The following is a 15,884-nucleotide window of genomic DNA, read 5'->3' as shown; positions in this document are numbered from 1 at the left end:
GTCGCGCTTCAGGTACAAGAAGCCTGACAAAGAATTCGTATGCCTGAACTGCTGCCTGCTGACTCTTGAAGTGCATTCTGGACACGCTTCCGAACCAAAAGGAGGAGGAGGAGGAGGAGGAGTTCAGCGGACGTGCCATTTCACAACTGAATATATGGTCGTGTGCGTTTCTTTATGTTTGGTCAGTTTGAATCGCCCAAGCAGTGTCACAGTTCATTACAGAATGGTTGGTCCCAGTAGGATTAAGGGGGGCCACGTACGGTAGCTGAGCAGCTACCCGATTTTGCGATCTGTGTCGATAACTCCGCACAAATGGACCCCTGGAGTGTGGTGTCAATATGATATTACTTTGGCCATCTCGTAATGTATCCCGGCACTAATGCTACAAAAAAAAATCCCTTACAATTTTTTATGTCATATCAAGAGACACAGCACCAGATGCAAAAAAAAAACAAAAAACAAAAACTGTCGTCCATAAATAAAAATAAAGGGGACGACAGGAGCTACCGGCAGATAAAAGAAAGCACTGGTCCACGCCATCTTCACCACCCTAACCCTCACTCGCTCGGCATAATCTGCAAGGTGATGGGCGATTTAACATCACGAGAGAGGAGAGACGAGACCGATCGAGCTGGGGGGGCCGCCGTGCATGTGCCGCTGGCTGTGGCTGGCTGGCAAAAGGAAACAAGCTCACGGGTCCTACTTACCAGTTACCACTGCCCTCTACTTGCATTGAAAAAGAAAAACCCAGCAAGGAGAGAGGCCTGCCGCCTGCATCTGCAGGCTGCAGCCTGCAGGGACAGCCGTAGGACAGCGTCAAGGAGATCGACGCGCATTGGCTGGCGAACACGAAGGGATAGAGATAGAAAGATAGGAAATGGTAGACGAATATTTTTTTTATATGGTTACATGTGTGTGTGCAATGCAAGGAAGGCACCGTACCGTATGCATATGCATATATGCGAGAAGCACAAAGCAGGGCAGGGATGCGAGTAGCTAGCTAGCTAGCTGGTGGTGAGCACACGTTGGCAGGAAGCAAGCGAGAGCAAGCAAGCAAAGCGGAGGCCGGCGCATGTGACGCGCATGTGGAGCGATCGGGGCCCTGTTCGTGGGAATGTCCTACGGCCAGCGGGCACATGGCCATGGGGGGCACCGCATTATTTTGTGCCCCCGCTTTGAGTCCGCGCAACTTGCTCCCCACGCCTTACTGCCGCCCTCTCTTTCTTCTCCTACTCTAACCACCGCCAGTAATGCCCTTTTTTTTAATTTTTATTATGATTTATGAACCGCCGCCGCGGTAATGGTTTAATTATTTATTTTTACTTATGAACTAATAAGAAGATGTTATGACTTACGAGTGCGGGAATTTCATGGCAAACGGTTCGAATATGAGTTGGTACAATTCACTGGTTCCAAACAGATCCAAGCTAAACGCTGAGATCGAAGACGGTGGACTTTGGTGGAGTCAAAATAACTTATATATATGCAACGTATATGTTCTCCTAATGCTAATTAACTAACTACTCCACAAGCAGGCAACTATAAGCTACACCAAGGTGGTGCGTCCTTTGATCAGCCACGTTGGGTAATGCTCTCATGTGCCGCCCCCGGCTGCTACATATGCTTCGTGTTTGGGTCCTGGTAACAGACAGCGCATGACAGAGGAGAAGAATATAAAGCATCCATCGAAGATCATGCAGCGTGCCCGCCGCCCCGCCGTATCAGCCTCCAAGCTGAGCTGCTCCGATCCATGGCATGCAGTCAGATAAACTATACTCTATATAGTCTCAAATGATATATTCCATTATTCCCAAGCAACTTAGGACCTGTTTAGCTCTAGGGTGTTAAAAGTTTAACACCCGTCACATCGGATGTTTGGATGCTAATTATAAGTATTAAACATAGGCTAATTACAAAACTAATTGCACAGATGGAGTGTAATTCGCTAGACGAATCTATTAAGCCTAATTAGTCCATGATTTGACAATGTGTTGCCACAGTAACCATTTACTAATGATAAATTAATTAGGCTTAATAGATTCGTCTCGCGAATTAACCCAAAGTTCTGCAATTAATTTTATAATTACTTATATTTAATTTTCCTAATTAGCATCCGAACATCCGATGTGATACTGTTAAAGTTTAGCACATCGTATCAAACACATGCTAGCATGTAGGAGTAACTGTTAACCTCACCATCATGGTCGTTCGGCATTGTCCTTCGTTCGACAGCGATGTTTCATCCTTATCTCCGCGCTAGAATCTCTGGATCTGGGATGTAAAATCCACGCCGAATTTTTGAACTGCTCGTAGCATGCATAGCAGAGCAGAGGAGCAGCAGCAAGTGACCACACCTCTGGTCTCCAGCACGTGGTTGAGCTGCTCGGCAGCTGCAGCTGCCAGCCAGCTGACGGCCGGGCTCCCAAGTCTGAAACCCAGAACCAGAGAAGCCAGTAGTCCCTGCAGCTCCATGATTAATTAATTAATAAACTTATGGGAGAGAAAAAAAATTAAAAAGTACTCCACTGCTGCTGCTACCAGTCTATCTCTCTATTCTACCCATGTATGTGTGTGATTGCCATGCATCTTCCTCCACAGTCTCTCACTTAGCTGTTGCTAGCTGTCTCCTTCCCCCCATCATGTGGCCTCCCTCCATCCATCCTTGCTCTCGTGCTACTTGCCACCCTTTTCCCCTCCCATCAAAGAAGCAAATAGATCCTAACTAACTTTGCCCTACCTAGCTAATATAATTACTGTACCTTTGGATAACTAACCACAGGCTGCATCAAGTCATCCATAACACAAGCTCTCTCTACAAAACCACCAACAGCTCACATATATAGTAGCATCAACATTAATACACTTTCTTGCTTGCTTAAAAGGTAATGTAAATCAAAACAATGCTATAAGGTTAGCTTTTTTTTTGGCATTGACAAGAAGATGAAATTATTGCCCTGGGTAGTAGACTGCCCCTAACCACCTAACCTACCACATCCCTTGGATCTTGATATGCATAGCCCTAACACACATGCATGATGCTGCAACAAACCACCTCTAAAGTACATAGCGCCAGATGGGCCGCCGACACTAGCCCGATTTGGCCCGACCTCGAATAGGCCCGGCACTATTAGGCTCGATGGCTTTTTCGTGCCGTGCCAGGTCAGACCGGCACTGCGTGCCGAACTGCTAGCCCAGGTCCGGCACGATGGCCTTTTTATCGTGCCGGGCTGACCTGCTAGTATAGTTGGTACTACTGTGTTAGTGTCGGGCCAGCATCGCCCCGTGAACGGCTGGCACTATAGGTCAGGCACCACTCAACTAAAACTCCAAGTTAAGGAGATGCAAAAATTTTCATCAAAATTACAGAATTCACATCATCGCACATTTAGACCACAGTCCAATCCACAACCAGAGATAGGAGAAACAATTTCAAAAGTTTGAGCTGGTGCAATGGCTGCCTCATTGAAAACCTATCTAGGTAAAACTCACACCTCGTGAGAAATCCTAGATAGGAAAAAAGAGTGCAGCCTAGCTCAATCAAATAAACATTAAAGTAGTTCAAAATTATTACAGGCCAAGTTTGAGTTACACATCTGAATCACCGGGAACATCTAGATACAAATTAGTAAAACTATCTTCAAGTTCCTTATCCTCCACCAGGTTCTGAATTCTTGCTTCTGCAGCCTCCCAGTCCTTGATGCAAAGAGATCATCTCCACCATCTCAGAGCTCAATCGACGCCGCCTTTCCTCGATGATCCTGCCAGATGTACTAAAAGCAAACTCTGATGATACTGTAGAGACAGGCACAGTTAGAACATCTTTAGCTAAGATTGACAGAACTGGATAAGTTCGTTTATGCTCATGCCACCAATTCAAGATGTTGAAGCTATCATCAAAATGGGTGATAGTGTCACTATCCAAGTAGATAGAGAGTTCAGAGCCAATACCCATACTAGTTGCACCAGTGCTTGCTCAAAGCACTTGCAAATGATTTTCTAGACAAAGTGGGAGGCAAAGCGGGAGGAGGGGTGGAGAAAGAAGTACCAGGGACATCACCAAGTCCAAAAGCAGATACATCAGCATCACCACCACTTGAAAACATGTCATCACAAGTATTATTTTTCTTATCAGAACTGGATGGCAGTGGAGACCTTTGTAATTTAACTGCACCAAACTTGTCATCATACAGCTTAAATGCAGTAGAAAGTTCAACTCTTACATCAGTGAAGTAAGTAGAATAATTAGTACCAATAAGACTAGATAACAACCCGAGCACATTTTGAAAACCTTTCAATTTAGCTCTAGGGTCCAAGATGAATGCAACAGAATAAAGCATTGAAATATCCCTCCAATACTTAAGATAGTAATCTTTCATAGGAACAACCACATACCTAAGCAATTCATCATTTTCATAATATTTCAGATGCTTAGCAATCAAAATAAGCTGATGCAACATAAGTGGAGATGTAGGATAATAAACACCAGAAAGTGCAACAGTAGAATCATAAAACAGTTCAAGGAATGATAATATACTCTCCGCAACAGTCCAGTGATCTTCTGTCAAAAGTAAAGGATATTTTTCACCCCGGGATAGTTAGTCTCAATAAAAACATTAAATGTCTGCCTGTAAGGGATCAGATGCTTAAGAATGAGGTATGTGGAGTTCCACCTGACATCCATGTCCAAACCAAACTTTCTAGGACGAACATTCATAGCAAGGCAGAATATCTTAAATGCAGTAATGCGCTGGTTAGAAGAATTGTTGAAAGAAATTGCATCTCTAAATGCTTCAAGATATTGCTTAATCTGATGCAAGGCGGATTTAACCATAAGATTAATGATATGACAAGCACAATGCTGATGCAAGAACACTTTACCAACATAAGCAGACAATTTAGGACTCAGTTTCTCATTAGCATTGGTATTAGCATAGACATTATCCAAAGTAACAGAAAACACATTTGAAATCAAACCATACTCCTCAAGCACAACAGTCACATGATCAGCAATGTTCTAGCCATTGTGAGATTCATCAATGAGCCTAAAACCAAATATCCTCTTCTCTAATTGCCAATCAAAGTAATGAGCAACCACACTAAGGTAATCTTCCTTAGCATTATCAGACCAGATATCAGAAGAGATTGGCACATATGAAACACTAGTTAATGATTCAATAGCTTAGGCAATCATTAAAGTACTTGCTGAAATCTCTAGTGGTCGTTTGCCTAGAGATAGTAGAGAATCTAGGATTATGAGCAAGCTTAATGTACTCTTCAAATGCAGTAGATTCACCAAAGCTAAGAGGAAGATCAAGTCTAGCAATCATTCGACATAGCTGAGTACGAGCTACCTTAGAACTATAATCCCAGTGATGGACACTTCCGTCCAAATTGAACTGGATCAAATATTGGAAAACACAAAGCTTTGACTTCCTCGCTGGGCATTTCTCAACATGCCGGTTTAGATGGCCAGTGCCAATAGAAGATCGAGCAGCGTATAAAGTGCCACAATGAATGCACTTGGCAGAGACCCTTACCCCCTTACCATCAATGTCCTTGAATATCTTTTCGAAGTCCTTCCAGCATTCAGAGGTGGTGGAACGACTCCTCTTGGTGTCGCTGCTCACCATGTCTCGATCAGCAACTGCTGCTGCTGCTAATCCAGCACTGTCATCGCTGCCATCAGCGACGTCGATTGGTTCGGTAGCGCTGCCACCAAAGACATCTTCCCGCTCTGCCTCTACGTCACTCTCGTCATCTGGATGTTGGCCCAGCATCTGAAGCTCATTGTTGTAGGTGTGCCCCCTGGAACTCCTCCTCGTCATCTATCGCCGGTGCTTTGGTCCCTCAACGGACTGCCCTGCAAACTGAGACGACAAGACGTAGTCAAGTAGCGAAGAAGACAACTAGACAAGAAGCAGAGAAGAGAGAAGCAGAGAAGGCAAGATCAAGCAGTGCGGCAAAAAGAGACAGCAAGATCAAGATCGATGGCTTACTAGCGAATTCGGAGCACCAGAGCGACCAACGAGGTCAATGAACAACGGATCTAGCAAGGAGATGACGAGAGCGGCCGGAGAGTGGATCTAGTGATCTAGATCTAGAGAGGTGCGAGAGGATGAGAGTCGAGAGAAAGAGGTGGAGAGCGAGCGACGGGAGTCGAGGGAGGTGGCGACAGGAGAGAGCAGTGGGCAGGGGAAGAAAACAACTAGACAAGCAGCGAAGAAGACAACTAGATAAAAAGTAGAGAAGGCAAGATCAAGTAGAGTGGCGAAAAGAGACGGCAATATCAAGATCAATGGCTTACCAGCGAATCCAGAGCCTCAGAACGGCCAGTGAGGTTGACGCGATTGATTCACCGGAGCTCTGGTCCCTCAACGGCTTCGCGACCGGCGGCGGTTCCGGAGCACCAAAGCGACCAGCGAGGTCGGAGCTCTTACTGACGGTTCCGGAGCACCAGAGCGACCAGCGAGGTCGTCGAACAATGGATCTAGTAAGGAGATGACGAGAGTGGCCGGAGAGTGTCTAGATCTAGAGAGGTGCGAGAGGACGAGAGAGAGAGAGGTGGAGAGCGACGAGGATTCGAGGGAGGCAGCGACAGGAGAGAGGAGTGGGCGAGGGAGCCGGGAGGCTAGGGTTTCTAGCCGGGGTAGCGGCCGACGTCAGCTTCCCGTCGCCGTAGAGGGAGGAGATGAGAGGGCGAGAAAGAGTCGAGGGAGCCAGAGTGAAGGCCGACGGGAGAAAGGAATGAGCCAGGCTAGGATTTCTGGCCGGGGAGGCGCCGACGCCGGCTTATATACACCCTCCCCCAACGGTCGGGACGACCTAATCCGCTGATCCAACGACTGGGGAGGGAGGTGGCTGGGGTATCAGGCCGGCCCAAAAACTGTGCCGGGCTCGGGCTGGCCCAGCATGTCGGGGAGGCAGCCTAGGCACGGCATGGCGCATCGTGCCGGGCCGGCCCAGGCACTATCCACTACGGGCCATGCTACGGGCCGCCCAGCGGGCCTAGCTAGCCCACGTGACCATCTATACTCTAAAGGCTACCGGCTTGTAGCATGCACACACACTAATGCAAATGCAAATCCAGTGTGACGTGCCCCCACCATCACCCCTGCATGTGCCCTCACACGCCACGATATATACACAGCATATATGCCTCCACCTACTCTTGCAACCGATAACCATATACATACACACTATACGTCTCAACACGGCAAAGCATTGAGCAACAGTCTAGGAGAGAGGAGACTAGGCACTCTCTAGCTAAAGCCAAGCGGTGCCAGGAGGAAGAAGAAGAGGAGCTCGGGGGAGATGGCGCAGCTGCCACCGAGGGCGCCGAGCGCCGCGGCGCAGGACCACTGGTCGGCGGCGGGCGAGTTCCTCGGGTTCGCCGCGGCCAGGCGCGGCGCGCACCGCCGCTCGGCCAGCGACCCGGCCGCGTTCCTCGAGGCCGTGCCCATGGACGACGTCATCGCCGGCGACGACTTCGACCGCCTCGACGACGAGCAGCTCATGTCCATGTTCTCCGACGTCGACGCGCCGGCCGTCTCCGACGGCGGCGGCGGCGCGGAGAGGGCCGGGGACGCGCAGCTGATGGACTTGGGGGACGCGGAGGACGGAATGGCGGCGGCCTCGTCGCCGGCCAGCGCGCGGGCGGCCGCCGACGGCGTCGCTGACCCCAAGAGGGTCAAGAGGTTAGTTGCAACTTGCAGTCTGGTAAATTGTGTCAGTACATTTTGAGTAGAGTCTTCTTTTCATCTTCCAAATCTACCATGGTAAAACAGTAGATTGTGATCTCAGTAGTGACTCTGTCACTTTGTTGCTCATCCCGTAGACTAAAATTTCGAATTAGAATTTAGAAGTTACCAACGATAATTACTTTTGAGCAGTAATAATTAAAGTCAACTTTGAACCTCTGATTTTCACCAAATGAAAGAGGAAAAAAAGAGAGAAACTATAAAAATTTCTGGCACTTAAAATTTGCATTTTTACCCACATAGTCGACATATTATTCCTGAACTACACAACATTGCACATATTAATCTTCTTAAGAAAATTCTGGATTTCTGGCACTAACTCTTTCAAGAAGGAACAAACACATTTTGTCAGTCTTGTTTACTGAAATACGTAGTCTTTGTTCCTTGGGTGATTTTGTTTCAGGATATTGGCAAACAGGCAGTCAGCTCAGAGGTCACGAGTTAGGAAGCTGCAGTACATCTCCGAGCTCGAACGCAGTGTCACCAGTCTCCAGGTGACCACTTCTCTCTCAGACATAGTACATTGAACACTACTCCATCTGATGCTTAGATTCAGATATTGCCAAAATCAGTGGTTCTCTGTTTCGCTAATTCAACTCTACCATGGGTTACTATTCAGCTAAAGTAGTATTCACTATTTGCTTGAGCTATTTTGAGATCCATTTGTTTGATCATTCATCGTTGCTGCAGATGGAGGTGTCAGCACTGTCCCCTCGCGTGGCCTTCCTGGATCACCAGCGATCATTGCTCACCGTCGGTAACAGCCATCTCAAGCAAAGAATTGCGGCGCTTGCCCAAGACAAGATCTTCAAAGATGGTATCAGCAGATCCTTCTGTTCAGTTTAGACAGAATTTATTTGGTCTCCAACACACAAGTTTCAAGCTAATATGATGTAATGCAGCTCATCAAGAGGCACTGAAGAAGGAGATCGAGCGGCTACGCCAACTATTCCACCAGCAGCAGATCAAGGCCACAACCGGCGGCGCCGACATCGCCGCTGCCGCCTCGATGCAGGCGAGGCAAGAGCTGCTCGCGTGCGAGGGCGCTGCCATTCGATAGCGGAGGTGATCGTCGGTCGGCGCGACGCGCGCCAGCTTGTGCTGGGTTTTTTTGGAGGGGCAGTTCATCGTGTGGAAAGACACACCTGTTAGTAGTTCAAAAATTTGTGCAGTCTGATCGATATGCTGGCTTTGTTTGTTACTTCTTAATTCGTATGTGATGTAATTGCTCATCCTAGCTAAAAATTGGGCTGGGATGGGGGAATCGTTGTGAATGTATTGTTTGGACGGCCTCACATTTGTGTTGGTAAAGATCTTTCAAGGTGATTCGTTTCTTCAGTTGTTTGTTACGTCATCATTGCAAACTTCAGATATAGGGTTTTAATTGTAAGATAAGATAGGACCTATGTGAAACAGGGACGTAACATTATGATCTCCGGTGTCTACCAAAATATTCTGAGCGCACATATATTTTGCACGAATTTAAGTCACGGTACGATGAGATGTCTTCCCAGTTTGCTGAGGAATAATATGTTTATTTTTCTTTTGAGGTGAGGCATTTTTCTGTGCAATGAAACGAAATTTCTAAAAGACGACGATGAGATGGCGGCATTTCTCTCTTTCTTTCCGCGTGGTATAGTCGGTTAAATGTTTGTGTGTGTGTTTCCCTGTTTCGGTCTTTGGATCCAGTTTGTTTTACATAGTCTTTGTTTTCTTTTTGGCTCATAATCGCTTTGTTAATTTTATTAGGTTTGCTCAACATCCTATTTTGCCTATCCATCCGCTTTGTGAATGTTCAACCTCAAGAAAAAGAATATTCTGCTCAAGAAAATAATTTTCTAGGTCAAATAAAAAATATTATACAAGTTGACCTAGATAGTTATGTGCATCAATTGCAAGATAGGCGTGTTTTAGATGTGCTCATAGGAATATGGTATGAGTCCCTATATTCATAGGGTTGAGTGTGTATGTAGATGTGAGCTTTTTGTGTCTTAGAAAAAAACTGCATGATGAGTGTAGACAAGAACATACCCTCTTACAACTTAAAAATATTTAACAATGCTGTTTTTTGTGTGCACTAGTCACATGCATTATTCTGTCTAAACTTATGACACGGGTATTGTTTGTAGTACCAAGAGATAAAAGAAATAAAGCGATTTTTTTTAAAAAAAATACAAGATACGATGGCATATCATCCTACAAAAAAATTAAATGATAACTGTAGACAAGAACATACCTTTTTTAGGGGCATGGCCGCATGGGTGGGGGAGCAGAGAAAATGAATGATAAAGGGCTTGCGGAAGTGAGGAAGGCCTAGAACTAGAGATGGGCCACTGTTGAGCCATTTCTGGGCTTTGTGTGGTAGCTCGTGAACGCATATGGGCTCCCCCATCATGATGAATTCGGGAATGGGCTGGACCCTAAATTCCGATGCACACAAGTGGGGAAACCGGCTTTTCCGTGAACCCGCCGTCGTTGACGATGGTGTCAGTCGTCGGCGGCAGCCCTTGCCGTGTGAGCGCCGCCGGCAGCGAGGAGTGCCCGGGTAGGAAGGAAGTGAACACGACCGTCAATGAGAGACGACGGGACACGTGTGCCTTCATATTCGCTGGCCGCTGGCCGGCACTGTGCAGTGACGTCCACATGCGGACACGGGATACCCGTGTCATTTTCACACCGTTAGACACCTGTCCTGCCTTCTCTTCTTCTTTACGTGTGTCGTGTCGGCTCCTAAATCTGCCGGCCTTGCATGGACTTTTTCTTTAGCATGCTCGTGGCCGTGCCGTCACCGCTCGTCATGCCTGCCGCTTTTGACCTGCCTTCTTCCTTTCGTCGTGTCGCGGCGTCGGAGGCCACGCGAGACGTGGCAGATCTCTCGATGCCCGCCCGGCGGACGACGACGATGAGTCGACGACCCCACGCGCACCCCTCAATCGCGGCACCCGGGCCCTCCGCTCCACGCTCCTGCTGCGCTCGCTGCGCCAATTAATCCATCCGCTCGTATCCCGCAGCCTTCCCTTCTCCACTCGCTGCTGCTGCCACGCGCACCATGATGACCGTGCCGACGCGCCTCCTATCCCCTCTCCTCCTCCTACTCCTCCTCGCGGTCGCCGGCGCCGCCGTGCTCGCCGATGGGCGCCCCGTCTCCGGCGGCTGGAGCCTCCTCCCGGAGGACGCCGGCGCGACGGTCCTCCGGCTCCCGTCGGAGGCGGCGGCGGAGGGGTGCGAGATGACGTACGGGTTCCTGCCGTGCACCGACACGGCGCTCGGGAACCTCTTCCTCGTCCTGGCGTACGGCTTCCTCATGTTCAAGGCCGCCACCTACCTCTCCGCCGGCAGCGAGCTGCTGCTCGAGATCCTCGGCCCCGGCATCGTCGGGGGCCTCTTCCTCCCCATCCTCGGCGCGCTGCCCGACGCCATGCTCATCCTCGGTTCGTTTCTTTCACCCTTCATATATCTCCACTTCCGCGCCGCCGCCGGCCGCCCTCGTGGTTACTGCGAACGTTTCTCACTAGTAGTTAATTAAGCGCTTCGTAGCTGCATATTTGGTATTGGTACAGTACTCTGCTCAGATGGAAAAAAAAGGTCACATTTGTCCGTTTCGAAAATCCAAAAGGCCATATCCGCACTCTTTTGCTAGGGGTAACAGTGAAACCTTGCACGTGCTTCAGTTACACTATCAGCGTCATCAAAAAATTGTTGAGAATCAATCAGTCAGGACCAAGCTTTGTTAGTGTCCCAATCAATCAGTGATTAGTACACTTCTTCGAAACTTCAACATGGCCATGGCTTGTGTATGTTGACAACAACATCATCCACTAGTGAGATTTTGAGGTGCTATGAGACGCAAATTTGTGCCAAAGGTGCTACTCCACTAGCAACTAGTTTAGCCATTATCGTGCTCTCCATCTTATTTTTGTGCTTATAGTTGTAGATAGTTCATTTGCTCCCCTTTTATGTCACACTTGTGCACCGACTTGAGTTTGACTGTACATGCGAAATCCTTAACCTGTTCTTTTTATGCTTCAGTTTCCGGGCTCTCTGGCTCTAAAGAGGTTGCGCAAAGCCAGGTTTTGATTGGAATGGGCCTGCTCGCGGGGTCAACAGTCATGCTTTTGACCCTACTCTGGGGATCTTGTGTTGTTGTTGGCAAATGTGATTTGTGGGAGAATTCAACTGCAACTGATTCTCAGGATACAAAACGCTTCAGTCTTTTTGGTATGTCGTTGGATACTGACCGTGTTCTTTCCCGTTTCCGTTCTAATATTTGAAAGGAGCATCATTCATTATAGACCTATACTTAGGAACATCTCCATTTTAACTGAAGATGGAAACTATATATTAATCAGACAACGGCAGAAGGTGAGGCTACTCAGGGTGTAACCTGAAAACATGAAATTTAGTTCATCTTGACGCGCTTTACCAGTAAACTTAAGCTTGAGGCCATGCAAATTGTTAACTTTCTGAGAGGGTCCTTTTCTCAAAATGGGTTCTTGAATGTGATGCCCCACATCAGTAGATTAGTTTAGATTGTTACTGTTGGCATTCAGTCTGAATTCAACGAATTGTGAGAACATTGTTCATGACACTTATGTCTTTTACCAGACATTTAGCATTTGAGGATTTAGGTCCTTTATTCGGTTGGTAAAATGGGAATTTTGGGGGCATGCATGGGAGTTGTTGTTTAGTGCAATATACCTACATCGATGCCCTTTATTATAACTTTGTAATGAAACTCTGAAGCTACAGAATTATTCTTCTCATTCCATCCTGCCAAATTGGGCATTTAAACTAAATGGCAATTCTCCTGTGCAATCCAGTGCCCGCATTAGAGGCATTTCTTGAATCATGCAAGCTAAAAGAGAATCTACATTTTATTCTGTTCTGACTGTCCTTGAAACTTGGGATTTCTTCAACTGTTGACGCTGCTTCATTGGAATAATCTAATTTACATTACTTGAATTTGTGTTCTAATATTTGCTAAATAACCTCTGTATTTTTGCAGGCTCTGGTGTTTCTACTGATGTGCAGACCAGCTATGCAGCAAGAATCATGGCGATGTCTGTTCTCCCCTTTATCATTGTTCAGATCCCCAAAATTTTTAAGCTCCATTCCGGTCATCGTTTAACAGTCCTGGTTGGACTTATTGTTGCAGTTCTACTTGTGCTTGCTTATTGCCTATATCAGGTATTGTACTGACCTCAGGAAAATTTGAACTCTACATCTTGACACTTGATTTAATTCAACATTTCCCTATAGAATTAAGTTGAATATTTTTCAAGTGCTTGAAACCAACTTATTTTTTCACACTATACTAGGCCCTTGGATCAACATCAGCTACCTCAAACCATAAGTAGTTGGATGTTATCTAATGGCCTAGGATGGTGGCTGAAAATCAGGTTGGATTCAAACACTTGAGAATAACAAAACCAATGGAACTATCACCTATGGAACTTTGCTGGAAAAAATAAGAATATTTTCTCATCAAAACACTTGATGAAACCTTGAAATCGTCAATTTGAACCAGGAGAAACGTGGCTCTGTTCCATCCAAATCCAACTTTTCTTGGTTGAAGTGTCCTTTGTTATCTGCATGCCATTGTGCATTACTCTTACTTGATTAAATAATATTTTACCTTTCTTGCCCCATTAAACAACGTTTGTATCTTTCCACAAACAGATCTTTCAGCCATGGATCCAGAGGAGAAGATTAGAGTATGCAAGACTAAAGCACGTAATGTCTGGACTTCTAAGACATGCTCAGATGCATGTGTTTGGCCGCCTTCTTGATGAAGATGGAAGACCGAATGTTCCTGTAATCGAGAAGTATGCCTCTGCACCTCACCTCCTCTTTTAGCTGTTTTTGCAGATGCTAGTCTTTCTAACTGAGAGCCAAAAAATGGCAGGTTGTTCCATAAGATTGATCAGGACAATGATGGTAAACTAGAACGTGGCGAACTACAAGCTTTCATTATTGGTGTTAAGTTTGAAGATATTGACTTGGATAGTAGCCTAGCTGCAGAGCAAGTCATGGCAGACTTTGATACATCACAGAATTATGCCATTGAAAAGGCCGAGTTTGTTGACGGGATCTTGAGATGGCTCAAAGAAGCTAAACGTTCTGTTGATTCCTCTGGTGCCTACTCAAAAAAGTTTTTGCAAGATTTTCATACGGTATATTTTTCAGTTCACAAGTTATGAAGCTATTTTATCGTACATGCGTAACAAGTTGCATCAACATCCTGTATATTGCAGAGAACTAGGGATGAACACAATCTGCTGCTTGGCAAGGATGATGAAGATGGTGAGGCCATTGAATATCCAACCTGGACATGCTTCAAGGCCATTTCACTGCTGCTGCTGGGAACTGCAATGGCAGCAGCATTTGCTGATCCACTTGTGGACGCTGTGCACAATTTTTCAAATGCGACTAGTATTCCTTCGTTCTTCGTTTCCTTCATTGCAATGCCCTTCGCAACTAACTCCAGCGAGGCTGTCTCTGCAATTATATTTGCTAGCCGAAAGAAGCAGAGGACTCTGTCACTTACATTCTCTGAGGTATGTCTACTGAATACCTCTTATCTCGTTAGACTGCCTAGAAAATACAAAATACCATCGTTGTGATTCGATCCAATACTTGTGCTGTACAAAAAATAACTTTCTGCATCCACCTTAAGTTTCGGATACTCCCCGTGTTATGCCATGTTTTCTTAACTGTAGGTCTACGGTGGGGTGACCATGAACAACACGCTCTGCTTGGCCGTGTTCCTGGCCCTCGTTTACGTTCGGGGTTTGACCTGGGATTTCTCCGCGGAGGTCCTCGTCATCTTCCTTGTCTGCACCATAATGGGGCTCTTCACCAGCTTCCGGACCAATTTCCCGCTCTGGACGTGTTTCGTGGCTTATCTGCTGTATCCGTTGTCGCTCATCATCGTCTACGTCCTCGACTTCAAGTTTGGCTGGTCCTAGGCCTGGGGTCTGTCAGGTGTCAAGTAACCAACACGTATAGGTATAACGTACAATGTACAACGTAGACGATGGGAAACTCGTACTGATCTGGTTCTCCTTGCGTATTATGGCTTTACTACGTGTAGAACCGTTGCAAATTTGTAGGACGGCATGGTCTGAACAAAATTATGGACGGGCACTAATTAGACTTGTGAGGAGTTCCATGTTATTGCTGAAAGCATCGAATAATTTTGAGAGAAAAAAGGTGATGCGGCTTCTGTGATTTGTCTTTTTGTTTGGTCCAAAGAGAGAAATATGTTGTCAGTATCCTGGCAAGTCATGCTACCAGTTGGAATTTGTCAAAAAAAATTATCTTAGTACATGGGCAATAAAAAGGCCTCTGCGCTAAAGTACACCATTATGGTTTCTAGGCCTGGTAAAAAAATTGTATCTAGGGCCGGTTTCTACAGCCGGTGATACGTAATAGTTCTAGAAATGTGTCATTTCTAAGCACCGGTTCTTCGACCAGTTAAAATGGCCTCTGCGCTAAGCTACACTGGTTTTCAGGACCGGTTTCTGCAGTCGGTGCTACGTGATCGGTTTTAGAAATGTGTTATTTCTAGCACTTGTTCTTGGATGGATCAGTGCGTTTTGAGGGATGTGCACCTTGCATGACCGGTTAATTCATCTTGCATCGTCTCTGTACATTTGTCCGGTGTAAAGTCGGACGCCTCTTTTTTACCGTCAGCTCTTCATGTGATACTTGATCAGCTCCATCCTTGCCAACATTGCCTCCGAACATCTATCCAATGATTTTGTCCGACGCTCACTTCTTAACACCGTCGGATATTCGGGTGGTTTAGGGTTTTGCAAACACCGAGTCCAGAAAGCTCCGTCGCTCACAAATATAGCATCTCGTCGGATATTCCGGTGCTCATGAGATTCTGCATTGTGTACCAATAGCTCTAATGGTTCATCCGATGCCCAAGCAAAACTCAGTGATATATATTTTCTTTCTTTAGACGCGTCATTTGGATCACTTCAATACCATGACCTTGACTCTCGTTTAAGCACTGTTATTTAGATACCATGAAATGGATACCGTGACTTGGATACAATAGAATAATTCAAGATTCTTCATTTTATCATGTGTCACTTTAATACCATAATTTGGATTGCA

The 15,884-nt window shown here is 46.3% G+C and overlaps 2 protein-coding genes across 2 annotated transcripts; both read left to right on the top strand.

Moving 5' to 3' along the window:
- The first annotated feature begins 7,141 nt into the window (after positions 1-7,141).
- On the top strand, positions 7,142-9,095 carry LOC117836013 (basic leucine zipper 19). The gene is made up of 4 exons (XM_034715394.2): positions 7,142-7,694; positions 8,161-8,251; positions 8,448-8,574; positions 8,660-9,095. The coding sequence occupies exons 1-4, from the start codon at positions 7,312-7,314 to the stop codon at positions 8,815-8,817; spliced, it is 759 nt and encodes a 252-aa protein (XP_034571285.1). The 5' UTR covers positions 7,142-7,311; the 3' UTR covers positions 8,818-9,095.
- A 1,554-nt stretch (positions 9,096-10,649) lies between these two features.
- LOC117841596 (sodium/calcium exchanger NCL2) lies at positions 10,650-14,989 on the top strand. The gene is made up of 7 exons (XM_034722019.2): positions 10,650-11,188; positions 11,787-11,975; positions 12,763-12,944; positions 13,437-13,582; positions 13,663-13,930; positions 14,012-14,314; positions 14,477-14,989. Exons 1-7 carry the CDS (start codon positions 10,807-10,809, stop codon positions 14,723-14,725), a joined length of 1,719 nt encoding a protein of 572 aa, XP_034577910.1. The 5' UTR covers positions 10,650-10,806; the 3' UTR covers positions 14,726-14,989.
- Positions 14,990-15,884: the final 895 nt, after the last annotated feature.

This window comes from Setaria viridis, chromosome 1 (assembly GCF_005286985.2).
Source record: "Setaria viridis chromosome 1, Setaria_viridis_v4.0, whole genome shotgun sequence".
Classification (NCBI taxonomy): domain Eukaryota; kingdom Viridiplantae; phylum Streptophyta; class Magnoliopsida; order Poales; family Poaceae; genus Setaria; species Setaria viridis.
Note: the sequence above shows the minus strand (reverse complement) of the source record. Positions and strands in the feature narration are given on the sequence as shown.